The sequence below is a fragment of the Merops nubicus genome, unplaced genomic scaffold, assembly GCF_000691845.1.
Source record: "Merops nubicus isolate BGI_N331 unplaced genomic scaffold, ASM69184v1 scaffold9532, whole genome shotgun sequence".
NCBI lineage: Eukaryota > Metazoa > Chordata > Aves > Coraciiformes > Meropidae > Merops > Merops nubicus.
In genome coordinates this window covers 3,341-24,918 of record NW_008595603.1, presented here as the reverse complement: position 1 = coordinate 24,918, position 21,578 = coordinate 3,341, and the positions used below count along the sequence as shown (strand labels likewise).

The window sequence follows — 21,578 nt, the reverse complement described above, 5'->3', positions numbered from 1 at the left end:
AGGCTCCCAGAGGTGGAAAGCTTTTTTTTTTTTTTTAAGTTATTGGGGTTTTTTCTCTTTGTGTTTGGCATCACAGGTCAGGAGTACAACTTTTTAAAGATGGAAGCTGGGGAAGTGAACTCACTGGGAGAGACCTATGACTTCGACAGCATCATGCACTATGCTAGGAACACATTCTCCAGGTGATAATCCAAGGTTGCACGTCCTTAGGACTATTTTCAGCAGTTATGATTGGCTCTGTGGGATACGTGGAGGCTAGGAGGAGTCCTGTGATCTCTTGCAGAGATACGTGGCAGTTGCAGTGAGCTCTGCTGCATTGCAAAGCTTGGAAAACATTTCAAAAAAGCAAGGTGCATAAAGAGAAGTATGTTGGACTCTTGTTTTCCCCTTCCCAGTCTTCTCTCACAGCACTGATAATCTGAGACCTTCCAAAGCCATGTTAGCATGTTTTGCAACCTTCCCAGGCAGCACATACGTGTATGTGTGTATTTCTGCCCAGGTGCAAGGACCATAATGCTAAAACCAGTTTTCAATCCCTTGGTTGTCCAGATCACGCTTTGGAGTCACAGTATTGCCTTCAGAATCCCTAGCAACTTTGTCAAGGGAGAATTTAAACTCTAGATCATGATCTTTAATTACTTGGATATTTTTTTTAACCATTTATGCATGTGCTTTAGGTCATGGCCTCTGCAGATCTGTGATTGTGTGACTGAGTTCTTCCTGGAGAAGTTTTCAGTCCCATTCCTGTCCCAACTAACTGTCTAATTTTTATGTGTTTGCTCTTGACTCCCCATCTCCTCCCTCTAGATTGAGCCCATTTTCTGATCAGACAGCTTTACAGGATGGAGAAATGAGATGACCGTAGTTATTTACATCCTGGGTTTGGAATGAGCGTTGCTGGATGACCAGTTTCATTTTGCTGCATTATTTGAAGTTTTTTTTTCCATAAATCCCACTATTGCTTCTTCCCAAGAGCTTTCTGTCATTACATACAATGAGCTAAGGAGATGGGAGGCGGAGTGCAAATATTCACACTCTTGAGAACCTTTTGTTGGAAAAACTAAAGGTGTCTTTGGTGCTTTTTAAATTTTCTTACTCCCAAGTTGTGTGGAAATACCAAGCCTACTGTTTTGTGCTTTTGTTTCTGAGGCTTCACATCAACCAAGGGAAAATTATCAAACTTGGTGAAATGCTGTTGCTTCTGTCAGGAGGAGAGGGTGTCTGGGCAAGGGTGCTTTGAAGCCTTCAGAGATTTCTTTGGATCAGATATCCAAAGCAAACAATTTTTCTTCCCTTGAGGCATCTGCTGTACCCTTCCAGCATTTGCTAGACTCTAAATGGTTAGAATTGTCTTGCACAAAAGCAGGATTAAGTTATTACTGCCATTTATATTGTGGATGCCTTTGAGTCTGTGTCTCTTGAAAACCAGGGTCCTTCAGAACACTGCTGGGCCAAAGGGGATAAAAATGGCAAGAGTCCTTCTAAATTTAAATTGATGCTTAATAGGATTTTTAAGTCTGTTTTCTTTAAGGTCTTTGTCTCTGTGACCCACCCTCACCCTGGTAGCAGTCTTTGTGCAGTAATTGAACTGAGCACTGAGTGACTCTGTGTGCTGATTGTGCTCTCACTGTAAATAGGCAGTGCTGGGAACAGGCTTTTACTTTACCAAGACCTGTCTTGACATCTCCTCCATTAAGGGAACGATGCTTACTTTAACAGAGCAGGAGAGAGTTGTGAGGGTATGCATGTCTCCTTCCCACCTTACTGAGTTTTGCAGGTGCTGGCCAGTTGCAACCCAGGCTAGCAAAGGCATAGAGCCCATGAAGATATTAAGTTCCAGTGAGTTTCATTGAGATCAGTGGCTAGGAATGGAATAGAGACCCCGTGTGACCCTGCAAGGGAAGGGCTGTAGTGTGTGGGTTAATACATTAGCAGACACCAGAAAGTCCACCCAGGAAAATGATGGTATGAGCACCCCAACAGCAGAGATATGGGGCATGTGAATGAGGAAAAGGTGAAGGGGACAGTGTCTGTGACTTGATGTCTTGTAGCAAGTCTTGGCACAACCTTGTTGTTTAGAACTCCTGTGGATATTGATATCATCTAGCGTTTGCCGTGGTCAAGTGCTGCTGCAAATCCTGGGCCCTTTTAGACTAAAACTTTGTACCTAGAACAGAACGGGACAGTTTTTCTGAGACACGAGTCCTAGCAGTGGAAATTGTTTCCAGTGGTGCTTTTGAAAATTACTGTAGGAGTCACTTCTCATTTTCAGTTCACAATGAAACACATTTCTCACTTGTATATTTGTAGCTAATAGGAATTAGGAGTACAGCACAAGAGACTGTAATGACAGTAACAAGTTTTCACCATGGAAACTTCTGTTCTTGTCTATGTCAGAAAGTTGCCTGTTTTGCAGAGTGTGGCTCTGCAGGCTTTTATTTCCTGGTGCATTCCTTACAGACATGGCAGCAAATTAAACTGAAAATTGCTGTCTCATTAAACAATTTCTTTTACAGCTGTCAAGACCCATAAATGGCAGCTTAGCCATTTAAGTTTAAAACTCCATAGAGCCCTGAGCAAATAGTGGGTTACTTTAATTCATTAAGCTTCTTGCTAGTAGGCATGGCAGCACAGGCTGGAGTTACAAAACATGACCTCTGCAAAGCTCATGTTTGAATCAGGGTGCAGGTAGCACTGCCTGCATGTCAAGGGGCATCTTCTTGGTGTTTTTGCAACACACCATCTTAATCCTGCACAAGGCATTTAGACATCCTCTACAGGCTTTACTGTGCAGAGTTATGCTGACTCTCTTCTGCACGTGGGGCTATAAATACAGAGTTGGGACAAAATATAGTTGCCTGCAGCTGAGTGCTTAACCTGCTTTGAAAATCCACTTTCTTGAGCAGTGTTTAAGCACCTCAGATTGGACAGTGAATGGTCAGGATTTCTCAAGGTCAGTTGATAATTTCAAAATACTTGGACAATGGTTTACACCTTCAGGGTACTATGTAGATACTAATGACTCTTGAAGAGTATCTTTTCTCAAACTTGGTTCTTATCTGGTAGCAACAGTGGGTTGTGCTTGATGTAGGCAGCTTCTGCCCATATGTGGACAGCAGGAGAATGGAGCATCCAGGGTTCCTGGGTTCTTTTCCTGCCCCTGAGAGGAGAGACTGGATCTCTAATTCTAATGGTTCTGGTGTTAGTTCCCGAGCTGCTCCGTTTAATGACATCTGCTTGGTGTTTATGAATTTGTGAGCCAAGGTATTGGTGCTCGTGGAGACGCTCACCAAATGTGCAACCTAACATCTTAAGTGTTGTTAAGCAGGTGGGGTTTTGATGGACAGCATGGGACTGCTGGGACCTATGTGGTTTAGGCCAGAAAGAGACTCTTCTTTGTTCTCAGTTCCTTTGTAAAATGAAAGGAACTGTACTTCCCACCTCTGAATTTGGAGTTGTGTACAGCAATGGCATGTGAAGAGGGTACAGAATTCAGCTGGTGGAAAAAGCAAAACAACAAATCTTACTGCCCCAACAGAGGGTATTGCTTTCTGGAAGAAAACATTGGACAGGTAACAAGGATAATTTGAAGCTGTAGTTGTTTGTATTGTGTGAGCAGTGCTCTAGGTGTATTCTATGTGCAGAAGGCTTGGGACTGTGAGTACACAGTTGCAAGGACTGGAATGGGTGACAGAATCAAATGTTTGGACATGCAAGTGGTTCTCTATTAAAGAGGTTTGTCATTCTTCCCTGTTGAGCCTGGAGATCTGCAGAAGGCATTTCACTGGCCACAGAAGTATGTCCCTGCCAAAGCCGAGTTCTTCTGTGAATTCCTGGGGGGCTTGGAAACTTACTGTGAACAAACAGACCTGTTTCTCTGTTCATTATGTTTGTGGAATTGGAGAATTTATTTTTTGATGTATAAACTTGAATAAGTTCAGCCTGAGGCATGCAGCTGGCATGTAGAATGCCATCCTGAATTTGTCCATCGTAATTTGATGGGCTAACCTCAGAGCTTGTAAGCACTGATTTCAATGCTGATCAGTTTTCCTACCACTGAAAAAGAAAAAAAAAAATCCAGTGTGCAAGAAATGATTCTAGTTTTTAAAACAGATTAAATTCCTTCCACTCTATTTCTTCCTTCAGTGCGAATATTTACAAAAGAATTTTTGCTCACCAAATATGTTTAATAGAATGATATTTTCTGCTCAAGAATACTGACTGCATCTCTGGACAGCTGTGATCAAAATACTCTGCTTGCAGTATTTATTTAAAATTAAACCAATGCAAAAAAATCCTCTCAAACTCCTTCCCAAAGCTCTCATGCAGCTGAGCAGCCCAATGAACAGAATTACTTGTGTACTTAGAGCTTAGCTCATACTTGAAAACTCATGTATCAGGACTAGGCAGCTCTAAAATTACTGCTGCTGTCCTCATTTCCCATTGGACTCTACTGACAGTTGTATCCTCTCCTTCAGAAAGAGAAATGAGCCTCACTGAGCTGACGTGGAAGTTTCAAGCCCACTGTTTGCCTTAGCACCTCCAAGCCTGTTAGGCATTTAGGGGTGCAGTGAAATGGTTCCTGTGGACTGGACAGCCTGGCTGTGAGAGCTTGGACTTTATCAACCTCACTTTAGCCCTGCAGTCCTAACAGTGCCTTGGAGTCTCTCTTGTGTGCAAGCCTTTTCTTGGACTTTGCATCTTGACGGAAGTGAGGCCCAAGCTTAAATCCTTTACTGAGATCAGAAGTGTAGCAGAGAGCCCTGAGGATGAAATGCCACATGGAAGAAATAGTAATGAGGAAAAGGAGGCAGAGACAAGTGGCGTTATTAGCTTAAATACTCATGCAGAACAAAGGCAGACCACTTGATCTTTTTCCCATCTGTGGCAACCACAGTCACTGCTAGCCCAGCACCATCTGCTACTGAACAAACTTCCCTTCTCTCTTCTCCTTTGCCTTAAGTGTCCAATCTCTGCTCCTGCTGAGCCAGATGTGCAATGAACCTTCTAGAAGAATATTTCATTGCCTTTTCTGATTAAGGGCAAGGAATGTGTCTACGCTTAGAGGCAACAGCAATCTTTATCTATCAAAAGAGGAATTAACTGGCTTCACAGACTTGCCTGTACATTGGAAGCTATCTAGTACAGCCAGAAGGCAACCTCAAGACATGCAGTTGTCACAATCTGCATTACTTCTGTTTCTTAGCATGGGATACGTGGTCATGGGGATGGTGTGGGAGGCCTGCATTGTGCGTTGTGTCCCTTCACTATTTTTTGTCTGTCTGCTCTTCCCTTTAGAGGGGTTTTCCTCGACACCATCCTTCCCCGCCGCGATGATAACGGGGTCCGGCCAACTATTGGTCAGCGTATTCGCCTGAGTCAGGGAGACATCGCTCAGGCAAGGAAGTTGTACAAATGCCCAGGTAAATATGGCTTGTGGAGATGGCTCTAGCTTTATTGTAGACACATGGCTTGTCTGGAAGGCATTGGAGTTCAAGAGCACCTCAACAATCCCTTTGATGAAAGCAACTCAGGAAAGGTAGACCGTCAAATGTTTCAGGCTGGAGGTGTGGGAGAATTTAACTTGCCAAATATGTGTCTCCTGTTGGTACTTTGCCAGTATTACTGTTCGTTTTGAGGCTTCAGGTTGGTCCAGTGTAGGCTGTGCTCATAGAAAATGAGGTTGATGTACACGACCATGTACAGAGTGGAGACTATGAGTTTCCAAAGTGGCAGAGATAGCTGGTAGACTGGAATCTCTAGGGATCTCTATCTGATTGACTTGATCATTAACCATCAAACTTCTGTTATTTATATAGTTGTTGGCCCAGAGATGAGCCTTAAAAAAACCCCTGCATCTCTGCAATTATGGTGTGTTGCACTGAAGCTTGGGAAATACTGTGGAAGAAAGCTTGAAGATGGTGATTTGTGAAACAAGTGGGTGCTGGAAGCTGGTGCTTTGGGCTGTTTTTTTGGGAGGTTGTATCCCTCTTCTTGCTGCCAAAGGGTTGATAGACTGGGCACAGCTTTGATACAGAACCCATCCACATACTAAGGACCAGTAGTCTGGGTCCCACTTTATATGGGGTCTGAAAAGATTGGTGTAAAGAGCGTTGGGGTCACAAATATGATCAAGAGGCTAAATTTACCCATCAGACCAAAAGAATCCTTTTTATGCAACAGTTTAGCTGAACAGGTTAATAGAGAAAATCAGATTTCAGAGGAGCAATCTACCAGGCTGAAGGACAGGTTGAATGTGAGGATGTGAAGAGAGGCTTCAAGTAAAGATGCCATCCAGTCTAGTGCCTGTGGCATGGACTGCAGCAACTGAGAAGGGAGACAACAGGAGAGGTGTGATGCTAGGAGATAGAAAACTTAATAAGCTCTGTTGAATTTCGGCAGGTCATGAAACATCCATGAGAAAATACTGGGAGGATGAGAGGGTTGCCCTAATTTTGTAGAATTACTCTGTGGCATTTGTAGTAATGCAGGGACAAAATAAAGGTCTTTTGCAAGCGTGACCCAGAAGTTTAAGTGGTTTGGTCTGGACTGGTTTTGGATTGGTCTGGTTGTTCTGTTTTTGTTGAACAAGTTGTAGTTCTTGAAAAATTATCTCATTAATTAGTTTAGGGATTGATTCATTTGACTACTCAACAACAACAAAAAATGAGGAATGTCTTGCACCATGTTTTTTTCATTGAGTTGGACTTAATCCAAGCAGGCTTTTCATTCCCATACCTGGAAGCATTGACTAAAAATTCAGATTTCTTGAGGCAAGCTGAAAAGCGACTTTGGCCTGAGGTTTAAGTTGAACTAAAAGCTACAAAGCAACTTTCTTTAAAATTAAGACCTTTCTCAGTCTCAGGTTTTCTATTTGCAAAATAGAACTTTTTTTACTGTTTAGTGTTTTGGGTTTTTTTTCCTACAGAGCTTTAGCAGAGGCTCAGAACATATTTGGCAGCTGCACGATTAGAGTTTTAAGCCTATTAAGCAAATTTCCTCAAATATATATTGTTTTAGTTTTGTTTCCTCTTTTTTTCCCACATCAAAATTTATACACAGGTTGCATCTGAAGAGAAGGGGTGTGGTATATTTAATGGCATTAACCTCTTAAGATGCTGTTTGTATTGGTAGCTTGAAAACTCTTCCTCTGCAAAATGCAAAGCACAGGAGTTCAAAGCCAAAGGACTTCATTTGTATATTTAAGAAGAGTTTGAATGAGACTTTAGGTTGAGGATGACTTGTTCAGTAATTAAGCTGAGGCTTTTTAGGTAAAATGCAACAACATAATCCAGAAAGTGAATGGTAGGTGGTTTCCCTTTTAGAAAGAGAGTCCCCACCTGAAAATGCCAGAGAAAATTCCCCCAAAACAGCACTAACATGGTGGAAGATGTGTTACAAGCATGCACTAGTAGGAGCCAGAGTGATTGCTGCTTTTATTGTAAGAAACAGGTCTCTCCAACTCATTAGATTTGAGTCCTTGTGGCTGCTACAGTTGGGGTTGGCTTAGCTTTTCCATTCTAGAACCCTGCTGTTTTAAATTGCTCTTAATTCCCCAAAGCTTATACCTGCTGGGTTAAAGTTAGTGTTAAGTCAGATGAAACCAAATGAAATCTGCTGAAAGAATTTCTGGAAGGCAAGATGCATTCTGCTACATAGTTGTAAATGCTAGATTTGATATGTTGCATGGTTGAGGATTTGATGAGTATAGTTAATACAAAAGACTTCAAAACCAGAACATCCTGCTGTCTTATGCTGTGATGAAGGAAACAGGCCTGTGTGGCTGTGCTAACTATGCAGGAATAGTTAAACTATAAATTGAGAATGTTCCTTCATTACATCATCCTATACAATTCTCTCTGCATTCTCAGAAAGATGTAGTGTACTAATAACCAGCTGATGAAAAGTAAGTGCCTATCACTCAACTACTTCGGATAAAAATGTCTTCTGAAGCATTTACCTTCTACTTTGCTTTTCACCTCTGTTCTGTTCTGGCTGCTTATGTATGCCACAGCCTTTTCATGGGCAAAAACCACCTCAGCTCAGTTTCTTGGATCCCAGAAGTACCAAACACTAGTCTTATTGGACCTGTTGGCTCTTTGCTACTGAGTGGTAGATATGGTAGTACTTTTTCCATAATTACATAGTCTTGCCAGGAACTGTGTAATTACACTTAGGAGAATTAAGTCTGGGCTGTTGGAAACCTTCGCTGTGGTTCATCTGAGGGCAGTAATCCTCTTTGTCCTGTGTCATTATGGTCATGCAGTATGTATTCCCAGTGATTTAGAGCTCTTTTTAACATTTCATGTAGGTTTAAAAAGATTTTTGAGCAGAGAAAAAGAACATCTATTTATCTTGGTGAGTTGTGAATTGGAATCCCCTTTTTACTGGGACACCTTGTCAGGCGTTGGCATTCGTAGAGCCATCCTAAGGTCATGACCACTCCAGACCATGTATTGATCTGTGATGATGCCAGAGGATCAGCTGAAGAATGGTTTGCTGACCTCAGAATAAGTATGGCTGGAAGTCAGCTTCTTTGAGATGTTTATCTATTGGGGCAGCATGCATTTCCTGGTTGAGGGCACGGGGAGCGTACTGAGAGCTGGAATTATCCTAACAGATTCTGATGCAAGGCAAAGCATCTTGGCGAGAGGTAGAAAGGAAGAAAGTGTAATTATTCTGCAAATAGAAGTCCAGATTTCTGCTCCAGTTCATGCAGGTCATCGCTTTTTACAGCATCTCTTTCTGCCCCTCTAAAGAATACAGACAACATCCCCCGCCAATTGTTGCAGGAGAGGTGGAACCTGTTAGCTATTTCTGAAGATTTTAAACTAAAACTTGTTGTGCAATGTTCCTTTGTAACTGCATAATGGTAGAGGGGGAGTTCTCAGGGCTATTAACTGCTTGAGAAGGAAGAAGCAATGCAAAGGTTTTGACCTTTCATTATTTTCTTCATTCCTCTGGGGCAGATGTGTGCATTTACCTGCCTGTTGTGCTCAGTGTTTGTTTGTTTGTTTGTTCTAGCAGTTTAAAATATCTTTGGCTTTCCTGATAGGAATGACTTTGGCAGATCCCATATTGACCTGTGCCTTGAAATATGTGCAGCTTGTTCCTAGGAGTGACTCCACCTTCCAGAGAACTCCTATGAGCAATTTGGTTGGGCAAAAACCTGTTGTGTGTCCCTGCCTGTTGTTCAGCTAGTCTGGTCTGCCAAGCTGTGGATCACACTACTGCAGGTTAATCAAGAAATTCTGGCCTAGGTGACCCTCTTTTCCCTTTTTGAAGATTAAACGTCTTGAATGGGACCAGTCTCTTTTCACCTCCAGCTTCCGACCTGCCCATCTAAATGTAATCATGGCTGAAAAATTAGTGAGTATGTGATAGCTCAGGCAGGGGAATATCCCCTGGCATTTCCATGAGAAAGGGAGACAGATGTTCAGCCTTGTTGGATCTTTCAAAGCACTGCTTCTTAATTAGGGATTTTTGGAAGCTGCCTTACCGTCACTGAGGAAACCAAGCTGCAAGTCAAGGGCAGCTTTATAACATCAGCAGGTTATGAAACTGGAAAAACAACTGGAAAGCAGGCAAGCCAAGGTCCCTGCTCTTTGCAATAAAATGTGTCTACTCTGTGAACACTCTGAAGGAAACTGGAGCTTCAATACTTGTGATCCTCCCACCTATCCACTCAGCTACTCTGCAGATGTAGATGGTCACTCCGTGTTCCAGCTCAGTCCTCCTGGCTCAGAGAGCAGGAACTACAGTAGTCATGGCTTTCCCAGATGCTGGAAGCTGTGGTTCCCTAAAGGAGCATACATGTGTGTAGATCACTTGCTTCCCAAAAGTCGCTCTGGGATCTACATTTCATCAACTGCAGCAGGCCACAAAAATTGGATGTTGGAGAGCAGAGCAGAGGGAGCTGCAGTGCTTGCGTTTTGTCCTGCGCAGTGTCGCAGCAGGGTAGGTGCTGCACAGCTGAAGCATGAGGGCAGTGGGGCTTGCCCTGCTTTTGTTAGGATGTTTTAACCCCCTAAAAAAGACACTTAACAATGGTAACTAAGGAGAACTTCACCGAGCAGCTTGTAATGAAGGGAAAACGGATTTGCTGACAGCAGTCTTGGAGTTGCAAGGTGGGGTCAGGTTATTTTGCATTTGATTAGTGGATGAGGTATTCCTCAGTAGGGTTGAGAGATGAAGGAAGAAGGGTGCCTCTTTAAAAGCTGTTTCCCCTGTGTCCTTGTGCTAATCATCTTCTATCCTGGGAGTTCTGACAAATTTTACATTACCCCTTTGGCAAGGTCTCTAGTAGTCAATGACTTTTGGCCAGTACCGTGAATGAATCTGCTTAGAGTACCAGCCACCAACCTGCACACAGCAGCTGTGTGTAAACATTTTGGCAGACCCTGATGTCTTTCAGAGAATCACTCCTTGTTGCTGTTTCCCCCACCCCGCCTCCCTGCAGCTTGTGGAGAGACCTTGCAGGACTCAACAGGGAATTTCTCAGCCCCTGGCTTTCCAAATGGCTACCCCTCCTATTCCCACTGTGTCTGGAGGATCTCGGTGACCCCAGGGGAAAAGGTAGGTGCCACACCAGCACAGAGTGTACTTTGTGCTTCCTTGCATGTAGTTTTGCCTGTGACAACAGCTCCCAGAAGATCACTGCATGCCTGGAGTGCTGGGATGGAGCTTGGAAAAGTTTCTGAGCACCGTTGCTGCCCTCCTAAAGATGGGGTCAGGATTACGTGGTCTTGAGGGGAGAAGAGATAATGGTGGAGTGGGTCTGGGCTGTGTTCATCTCTGACTGATTCAAGGCTGAATTCTGCATGGAGATTTCCTGCCACCCACTAGCTCCAGCAGAGCTCACCTTTCAGACCCAGCTGCCAGTCAGATGAGTTAGATAAAACATGCCAGCAAGCAAAGGTCCCAAAGGGAGCTGAGGACCTGTGAGTGACATCAGTGGCCTGCCCCTGTCATGTAGGGATAATTGTTCCTGTCAGGGGACTTTTCCCCCCTGCCTTGAAACACTGAGACCCACTGCCTATTAGTCATACACCTTTCTCTGGAAAGTCACTCCACTTTCTTTCCAGCTCTTTTGGTTCTGTTTATCTTCCTGTAGAAATGAAATCTTTTTGTAATCCACTGACATCAGCTCTTCAGGCTTTTCGTGCTGTACCAGGTTGCAAGAATGCGCAGCCTGGCTTGAGAGCTCCTCAGCAGAGTGGCTTTGCTGAGGAGCCACCCTCGAGACACAATTAGACTCAAAAAAATATCAGAGCTTGCTAATTTTGCAGCAGCTGTCTTGCCCTAGGGCTTAATTCTGTCACTTGCAAGCTCAGTCCTACACACTGCTGAACTCCTGCCATTAAGTGCAAGAAGAGTTTTGCCAGGGGCAGAGGTGCCAAGAGCTGTCCAGATTTCAAAACTATGGCAGTGGGAGTTTTGTGGTTTGAATCTTACTGTAAATTCTCCATTTGTTTCTCAGCCTCTTTTGAAGAGTTGTGTTGGATAGGAACCAGCATCTAAATGCTGAACCACTCATGTTAAAAGAAAAAAAAACAAAACAAAACAGACACACAGCTCCAGATTAATTGCTTTAATTTACCTGTTTTATCAAATGCAGCAATTGGTACAAAGTAGTATCTTAACACTGAAACGTTAGAACAGGTATGAGGCTTGTATTCATCTGCAGAGAAACAGATGAATCTCCTTTTGCTGTCAAAACTCAGAAAACTCCAAAAGTGTGAACAAAGTAAGCACCATTGTTACAGACTGCACTCTGCACATCCAGTCAGGGCTTTTGGGGGAGAGTGTTTTAATCTAATGATGTTTCTGTGGCAGACTATAGATGTAAATTAATACATGGGTCAAGTCTTGCAAGGATAAGAACTGCCACAAGTACACCCTGCCAGTGACTTCCATAGGCCCAGAGCCAAACCTGTAGCCCATGTTACAGAGGAAAGAGACCAAAGGAATAAAATTTTAATGCTCTGCTCAGTAAAGCCTCTGAACCTAACTGGACCACAGTGATGGTGTAATTGTCAGACTATGGAAATGTGTTAGCAAATTAATTTCTTACAAGCATGTGGCATATAAGGGCATATAAACATCTGTGTTTTGGGACAATGTGTTTCTTTATGATGTTCACCCTAAACCAAAAGATTCCATTTCTAATTTAAAACAAAACAAATCAGGCTTTTTTTTAAAGTACCACATCAGTAACTGAAGAACAGTGACTGTAAGTTACCGAATGGATAGTAAAGTGTTATCTGCTGTCGTGTACTTTCATGGTTTCATTAAAATATCTTGAGAAGCCTTTATTTTTTGAGACAAGCAGATTGAAAATATTCAGCCAACTGCCTTTTCCTGCTTACTCACTTAGGCAGCTGTAGCAGGCATGAAGCACATGATCTGTAAGGTCTTTGCTTTAAAGCAGCTCTTTTCTCAAAGGGAAACATGTACTCTTGCCTTTCAGATTATGTTAAACTTCACATCAATGGACCTGTTTAAAAGTCGCCTTTGCTGGTATGATTACGTGGAGGTGCGTGATGGCTACTGGAGGAAGGCTCCACTACTGGGTGAGTAGCTGTTTCGTTTTATTTGTATTTTGTGTGTTCCTCTTGATGCTTAGTGGGGATGGGGAAACAGAAAGAAAATCATCCTGTACCTGGAAGGAGCCTACATCTCGCCAGTGCACTGGCCATCCGTGAATGTCTCCATCCAGAGATGCCCATGTGCTGTATTCACACCAGATGATCCATGCTCCCAGACCTTTGGTAGCAAAAACTTTATTCCTTCTTTTTTCCAGCTTGAGAAGTGAGGCAGAGAGGGAAGGGAGCCAGGGGCATGGCTGGAACTGAAAATGTGGTCTCTGGACTTATATTATTGCTTTTCCATAAGACCAGGTTGGAACTGTCTGGCAGTAAGAATTAAGCTCCTGGTCAAAGCTCCTGCCATTATTTCTTAGATATTTGCATTTACACAGGGGTCTGTACTTAGAGCCTGCATAATTCTAGCAGGGAACTTTCTAGACCATGCCTAGGATATCAGACTTTGCAAATATTCTGCTCTGCTCCTGCTCCCAAAAATCTAAAGGAAGTGAAGCTCTGTGTCTTCCCTGTCCCCTCTGCCTCCTGCTATCATAGCTGCAAGTCTTCTGTCACCCTGAGTGGGCAGGCAGGAGTCCCACTAGTTTTGCCAGTGGTTCTGATCCATCCAGCATTGGCACCCCAACATACAAGATGCTGCACTGCCTGAAAGGAAAGAAACAACCAGGTTGTGTAGCATCACTGTCTGTGTTAGAGATGCTGTGCCCCGTGTTGCAGCACAGAACTGGGCTGGCCAGTGTGGGGTCAGTGGGCTTAGGGACAGCTGAATGCTTTTGTTGGCTCCACTGGACGTCCCAGCCTGGTACCAGGTGAGGTGCTGAGGCTGCAGTTGTGCTGCTTTCCAGAGGTTTCTGTGGGCCTGCCTTTCAGTGCAGAGTTGGCAGCTGGTTTTACTGCTTCCTGCCTGTTTTGGGGTTGGCAGCATTTATTTTTCTTTTCTCCTTCACATGCATTAGGAAACATTCCTCCAGTAGCTGCAGTTTAGGTCCTCTTTTTTTTTGTTTTCTGCTGGGTAACTTAAAGATATTTCAGAAGCCAAGCACTTCCCTGTCCCCCTAGTGCAGGTGGACTCCTGAGTGCTCCATCTGGAAGGAGACACTGCATGAGTGGCCACAGCTCCCGCAAGGGGCTGAGCCCATGAAATTATCTCAGAAGAGGCAGACAGACGGCAATTCAGCAGGGGGCGGGGAGGGGGATTAGTGTGAATTGTGAAAGCACAGGCTTCTTGGGGAGAGAAAAAGATACATGTGCGCTGCATATTTTCCCAGGCAAGTGTGTGAAAACGCAGCCTTTAAATGGTGTATAACTTTTTATGAATGGGCCTTTTTATCACACTCTGAGGAGTTTGCTCATTCTCGTTCCTCATCTGCGTTTCCTCTCCTTGACATCCTTGTTAAACTCCAAGTCTAAATCCAGCAGACAGTTGCTCAGTGACCCTAGAGGAAGGAGCTTTACAGTGCTGATGCTGTTTGTTAGCATCCGCTTTGGAAGTGGAGATGGGAGATGCTATTGGTAGGCTACAGGGCTGTCACGCTGCCCCAACAGTGCTGGGAAGCTTGGAGGCACAGGGGGTCAGAATTGAGTAGCCAAGTAAAGCTAGGGTCTGAGATAGTATTTGGATGGGTGACTCTGCAAAAGAAAAAGGTTGGCAATGAAACTGACGTTGAAGAGAAACAAAATCACCTTCTGATTTTCCCTCACTAGCCTGTCACAGAGGCACAGCTCTTGCGTCCCTGAAGGTCATAGCCTTCCCAAGGCTGCCAAGTGGGGCAGGTGGGGCAGGCAGAGCCAAAAGTGGCAGTAGCTGACTTGTGGGCAGCTGACTAAGCAGGGGGTCCCTAGGCTTTTAATGCCCCAGATTCATGCCAACTACTTTATCCCCCATACATATGAAAAGCAACAACCTTTTCCGCCAGTCAGCCAACAAGCCTTAGACAAACTGTCTCCTTATTCATTGCAGGGAACCAATAATGCAGCCTGCTAATGAGACCTAAGGTGCTGTCTTCCAGGTAGCAACCAGGTTGCTACCAAATAGAGGGTTGTTCAAAGAAGCTTTTGCCTGGTGTTGCAAGGCCAAGATCCCTCTCACCACCGTCCTGACTGAAATCCAACACAAAGAGCTGCACTCTGCCTCTGTCAAGTTTCCACTGGGGATTGGGTTGGACAGGATGCTGTGGTCACGTTGAATTCAGTATATAATCCTGCTGGTGTCAGCTGGATTAAAAAAAAAAACAGTTTGCACAGAGTACTCTCAGTGCATAGTTGGTGCCTGCTCTGTTTCCATGAGGAGTTTCTGTCTGGAACAGGTAAAAGAGCACCAGATGAGGGCTGCTGAGGTGGTTTGGGCTGCAGATGCCATCTGCAGCTGTTCTGTTTCAGGATTCATCCTTTCTGGCTGGGTTTGGGTATTTACCCGTGCTGGTGCATGCCAGAGAGCTCCGAGATGGGTATACCATGGTGTTAGAACTCTCTTGGTCTCTTTTTCTTGAAAGAGGTTGAATGATTGTAGAGGATTAACTGGGAAGTGGTGAAAGTGGGGGTTGAGATAAGAGGTATTTTCTCCTCAGCGTGGTCACCTCTTACCCTTGGTTTAACTTGGACAATTTCTTTTTGGGTGTAAAATGGTGAAGGAATTTCCAAGGCCTAGCAGGTGGAAGCAATTCTCCCTAATCTCATATCTCTAGAAGGACAGGGGATGGTTCCCCACTCTTGCAGCTCATTCGCCCAATTATGTGATCAAAACAAGAGCCATCTTGAATTTACCAGGGCAATGCAAGCTGCATCTGTGACTACTGGGTTCCACTCCCAGCTGAAGAAAACCTTTATTGATTTAATAACTGAAAAGAATATTAATTAATGAGGGAGTGGGGCAGGACAGAAACTCATTCAGAAGCACAAGTGGTGAGAACGAAAGGGTGTTTAAGACAAGCACAGCTCCTTGAACCAATTTAAAGAATCTGTTCTTTGCCTCCTGGAGCCACACGTGCCTGCTACACTGTGCTGCCCATCAGCCAGGAGATCTTGATCATCTTTTTTCTGCCTTCTAGGTAGATTTTGTGGTGACAAGATCCCTGAACCTGTAATCTCCACGGACAGCAGGCTGTGGATCGAGTTCCGGAGCAGCAGTAACATCCTGGGCAAAGGCTTCTTTGTGGTCTATGAAGGTACAGCCCTTAGCTAGAAGTTTGTCACCTTGCACGGAGCAGCCAGAACATTATGCAGGTTTTTATGGGATCAGCAGAAGTTCTGCTTCACTGCGTGGTTAGATACAGCCCCTGCTCTTGTTTTTATAGGAATTGGCAGATTTTGCAGGCTGGGTCAGCAGACAAGGCATGGATCTTCCAACAGAATCATCACATTTTGGGAACAACAAGAAGTCTGATAGCACAGAGCAATATCTTCCATTCCTAGGTTAGGTTCTGTTTGCCTTAACCAGCCCCTGTAAGCAGCAGTGCTAGGTGTAGCAGAAGTTCCTTCTGGTAGTTTTGCAGGCAAAGATCTGTTTCAGATCATTAAGTTACAGAAAATATATGTGGGTCTTTTTTTTTTTTCCTTTTTTTTTCTTTTTTTTTTCCTTCTTTCAAATGCAAAGTTTGGGTTTTGTTTTCTGCCTTGTAAGTTTTACTTTCATAAGATTGGAAATTAGCGTGTCAGATCTTCTGCAGGTCAGGTATTTTGGAAACTTGCATGGCACTGGGATACTGAAACTACTTCAGAGGATGGAGACTATGAAATAGAATACCACAAAAGTCGCTAACAAATCAGTAACATCCCTTCTCCATATATGCTTATTTTTTTACAGTAATGATTCTAATATGTGTTAAAACCCTTTCTTGTTTTCTGGGCAACAGGCATTTTCTTAGAAATACCAGTGTTGTCAACAGTATTGAGGTTGACTGTATCAGTGCTGACATTGCATCATCATCTTTCTGCAGCCACAGGAACACGCATAACACTGGAAACCCAATGCCCAAGTGTCCTATCTACTCGTGAATAATGATACTAACAGAGGGAAATGGAGACTGTTGGGGAAGTGCAAATAAAGCATAGGAGGATTTCACAACAGTGTGGGGCTAACAAATCTGTTTCACAGGAGAAATATCTGGTTTCTGCAGGAATTGTTGCCCCAGAGACAGAGGTAGCTTGCCTGATTTGGTGCTTTGTTTTTTTTTAATGTCTCCTGAGCAGCAGCTGTTGCCTGGACTGTGTAGTTTGTAACACCCCTTTTAAGGTAGTTTGTTGGAATCAGAAGTGATGAAACTAGTATGTCTCTAATAGACTTTTATTTTGGCTTATTGCTTTGGAGGGCTAGTTAGGTTAATTCTTACAGTGGGTTATTCCCTGGTGATATGCGCTCCAACTTAAAAAGGAAAAAAAAAAAAGCAAAGTGAAGAATGTCTTTGGGAAGCAACTTTTCTGTTCCTTATCATGTGTATTAATATGGCATCATGCTTCATATTACTGAATGGTACTGAAATAAACCAAATTTTTATATTGCCTACTGTCCAAAGTCACTTTGCAAAACTTTTTTCTCTTGATAATTTTCCATATTTCCTGTTGATTAATAAAAGGCCCCAAAAGATCCAGTCAGCATGAGCAAAACTTGGTTGACATGACTTTTGAGGAGACCAAATGAAAGTAGAACATGCATCTAGTGGTCAAACTTTGCATCCCTCCAACTGTCCATATTTTCTTGCCTCTTCAAAACTGGCTTTTTATGTAACCTTTTCCTGCAAGAAACTTTCCATTTTAAAGGTATGAAATCTATGGCTAAGCCTGGGAGCAAGCACAGAGCATAACTGGTGGAAGCCAGCTTGTACCAGAGAAACAGTGATGGCCCACTGCATAGTTCTTTTCTTAGCTCAGCCTCCTCTTGTCAGAGCAGCAGGTGGTGATATTATATTCATTTCTCTATATATTTGCTGAAATGGGAGTTTTCTCAAAAATCTTCCTTAATCTCTATTTCCCACAGATACAAGCTCAAGTAATGGCTTGTTTCTTTCCTCTGTTGTCAGGTAGCTTGCTCACCTGTTTTGTGAATTCTATATCTAATAAGGGTAATTTTTAATTTTGAATTTCCAGGAGACATTTGCCTTAAATGTTTATTTTTCTATCGATTTTTGTCCAAACCCTCTCTGCATTACTGTTAGTTCCTCTTTTACTTTTGAACTCTTCTCCCTCAAATACTGAAAAGCCAAAGTGGGTTTTAACACTGCTTTTCTGTCCTCTGCTTTAGTGAGAATGCATATAAACACTCATGCATATGAACTTCACTGGAGGCTCTGGGAGAGGACTGGTATTTGGATTCAGATTCCTCCAGGCCTCGGCCCTAAAATTTTCAGTAGATGGGAGGAAAAAGGCAGAAGCGTGTTGCCACATGATGGGAGAATTACTTGATACTAAATGATAGTTAATGTAGTGGTGTCCTCGTAGTTTGGTCATATTGTTCCTTTTCTTTCATGAAATTCAAGATGGGAAGATGCTGCTGGCTTTGCCAGCACTGCTGGAAGCCCCACATTTGCCATCAGAATGGGCTTCTCAAGCTCTATCAGCAGATGTTGTTTCCATTTTGCAGTAAGGCTCTTCCTGTAATGGACGCTCAGCTGAATTTCAGTGTGAACTACTGCAGTGCACAGAGAAAATACTGTTTGCTGGCTGACAGCTTTATGCTGTTAAAAAAAATTGTCAGTTATCTGCTCTTGGAGTCCTCCTTCAGTTAGGTGGGGACAGTTCTTTAAAGGGTCCCTCCAATATTCACTCTGGCACCACCTCTAGTGGCTCTGAATATATGAACTCAAACTACAATCTAAACTGTGCCCTGCAGCTGAATTTGGAGTGTGACTATTTGCTGGTGCTTTAGCACTGATTCTCTGCACAAGAAGATAGCACTGCACTAGTGAAACAGTGCTTTTAACTTGGTCACAGTTAAACATTGGCAGCTTATAAAGTAGAATCGAGACAGCGCTACCCAATGCAAGCAATTTTCAGGGCACTATAGGGAGACCCACATCTAAAATGTTAATGCAATGCACTGTGGGGAGACCCCAAGGGTAATGATAATTGATGTCTGGCAGGTGTCATTGCAGTGCCATCTCTCATGTTCTTACTCTCCGTGCTTTTTGTTTGCCTGACTTTAAACACAGCCAAAACATTCATAGGCCTTTTGTAGACATGTGTTGTTGTGCATCATGGGGTAGCACACGTTTTAGCTGGTGATCTTGCTCACATTTGTTGCAGTCTTGAGGCAGTTATGCTGAACTGCTGTTGTCTTTGAGGTCTCTGATAGTTTTTTATTAAACTAGATTTTCATTAAATTTTCTGTTCTTGGTCTTCAAACTTACTCATTCTTGCATTAAACACAAAACAATTTTTCACACACAGCAATCAGCCTGATGGTCTTCTGGTGAACAGCTCAACTCATGCGTGTTAATATTGCCATCGTGTGGCTGCATTAGATCTGCAACTCTTTTTTATTTGGTTGGTTGGTTGGAGTGGTTTTTTTCTGGGTTTTGTGGTCCTTAGTAGGCTTTCTTGGTCCTACTGGTATCAGGTTTTAAGCAGTTAAGAAGGTGACCAGGAGTGTGAAACACACAAATCCATAAAAATCCTCTGCCCCAGTGAATTAAAGAGACACTGTCACAAAGACAAAATGTTAATTTGTAGAAATTTCTGTAACTTGTGTGTTGCCTTTGTGTAACAAGAGGTACAGATTTGAATGAGGAAGAAGGCTGTGTATGGAGCAGGCTTTACCTAAGGAAAAACCTGCAATCTTGTGGTTTTGCTGTTTGTTTTTATGAAGCTATTTGTGGTGGAGAAATTCACAAAGATGCTGGCCAGATCCAATCTCCCAATTACCCAGATGACTACAGACCTTCCAAAGAGTGCATCTGGAAGATCACAGTTTCTGAGGGCTTTCACATAGGAATCACATTCCAAGCCTTTGAGGTGAGAAATGTCATTCTGTATTATATTATGGATATTATTTTGCCTCTGTAGATTCTTGAAAATTAAGAAGTGATGTACATAATAATTTGTTTCTGTTTTTTATTTAATACTTCAGAACATCATTTCTCTTCACCAGAAGTTTGCTTGGAGACCCTGAAGCCAAGTTTTAAATATGATTTCAAAAACTGTTACTCTAGACAGCAAGAAGGGGCACAAAATTGTTGATGATGTTAAGTAAGGATTCACGAGCCCTTAAATTTTCACTCTGCTCAAATGAAATTGGTCACAGTCCAGGCAAAAATCTCTTGTTGGTGTCACATGGGTTTGGCAGGTTGCAGGATGTTTGTGACTCTGAAGAAACATCACATTCACAGATGGCAAATAGGCTTTGAAGAGTTCAGAAAAGGTTTCCTCCTACTGGTTATAGGACATCTTACAGTCTTAGCTGGGTGACCAGTGATCTGTTTCTGACTAGTGATGTATAAGTGACAGACAGGAGTGGGCAGGACCTGGGTTGGTGTATAAATCACATCTATTGCCTGGGCTGATGTTGTTTGTGCACACTTTACTGTGTTTGTCGTGGAAAGGGATGACACCAGTACCTCCTGTTCCTTTCACAGTTTTGTTTGTAGTCATTCTGGGCTGTTCCTTACAGCTTCTCGTGGAACAGCAGCTGGTCGATAGTCAGGGACCAGGTTCCACCAGAGGATGGCCTAAAATGGCAGGAGAACTGAGATGTCCCTGGCCTTGAATGCCATTTCAGCTGCAGGAGAGCTCGGTGGCAGCCACGAGGCAAGCACCTCGTTGTGACCAGGTGCTTGGGATGCTCCTCTGGAGGCTGGTAGCTGTCCAAAGCCTACCTGGGTAGCTACTGTGACTCACAGCACTCAATACTAGGGAGCTACAGGCACAACCTTTTCCCATTACAGATTGAATGGCACAACACTTGTTCTTATGACTACCTGGAGATTCGAGATGGCCCTACTGAATACAGCCCACTGATTGGTCACTTCTGTGGCTACGAGAAGCCAGAAGATCTCAAATCCAGTTCAAATAAAGTATGGATGAAGTTTGCGTCTGATGCAACCATCAATAAAGCAGGTTTTGCAGCAAATTTCTTTAAAGGTATGTGATCTGGTACGTCTCAAGGTCAAAACTGGACACCATTCATCCCTCAACTTCCTGCCATTCCAAAGCTATCAGTTACCATTACATCTACTTGTAGTTAAAACTTGTCTGTACAACTGCCAATATCAAGTTAGGTACAAGAGGGGTTTGATGCTGAGGCATGAACACTACCTCCCTGATTAAAACAGAAAGCAAGCCTGCTGGGTCAATATCAGCACAGGCACTAATGCCTTGTGTTGCACAGCAGGACAGAATGTGTCCCCTCCATTTGTGCCAGGGGACATTGATATTTTCAAAGAAGGTACTAATACTGCACAAAGAGTGTTAAAAAGAACTCTCTGCTTAAGTTCTATTCCAAAAAAACCTCTGGAGAGAGGGTAAATTTCAATGCAAGTAAAAGCCCAGGGAAGATTTCTCAGTGATTTAGGAGACAAACACGTTCTTAAACTGAGATCCTCTTCAGGAAGATGTGAATAAGACTAAGATTTTTCTTAAGAGTTGGACCCAAGACATGGTCCATTACCAGCACTCTGGTGACTTGATAAAGGCAAGAACCTAACCACTAAGGAAAATGCCTGTGGAGCTGCTGTGAGGTAAATAGTCATGTTTCTCTTTGGTTCAGTGACAGTTGTACAGAAACAATATCTGCAATGCCAATATTTGGATTGCATAAGTCCTTTATTTCTACTTTAACTTTTCATCTCGCATTAAGAGCGTCACGGTACATTTGAATCTCTCAAAACTACAGGACAATGTACTCTGTGAATTAAACTTTATTTCATGAGCTAATAAAGAAATATAACAAACACACACAGCAGGGCTTCATCCCCTTTGCTCAGGCTAGTCGATCACATGAATTCATTTATTCACCCTTCAAGTCATAAGGTTGCATAACTTATAACC

General features: G+C 43.1%; 1 protein-coding gene across 1 annotated transcript in view; it reads left to right on the top strand.

The window, feature by feature from the left end:
* Positions 1–20,672, top strand: part of LOC103768941 (tolloid-like protein 2) — a gene marked incomplete at its 3' end in the record, with an annotated part of 45,923 nt that extends 25,251 nt beyond the window's left edge. The window contains exons 7-13 of the mRNA XM_008936107.1: positions 77–182; positions 5,299–5,423; positions 10,460–10,575; positions 12,470–12,572; positions 15,650–15,766; positions 19,402–19,547; positions 20,477–20,672. Coding sequence (XP_008934355.1) covers positions 77–182; positions 5,299–5,423; positions 10,460–10,575; positions 12,470–12,572; positions 15,650–15,766; positions 19,402–19,547; positions 20,477–20,672 — 909 coding nt within the window. The remainder of the gene's footprint in view (positions 1–76; positions 183–5,298; positions 5,424–10,459; positions 10,576–12,469; positions 12,573–15,649; positions 15,767–19,401; positions 19,548–20,476) is intronic.
* Between the last annotated feature and the right edge of the window lie 906 nt (positions 20,673–21,578).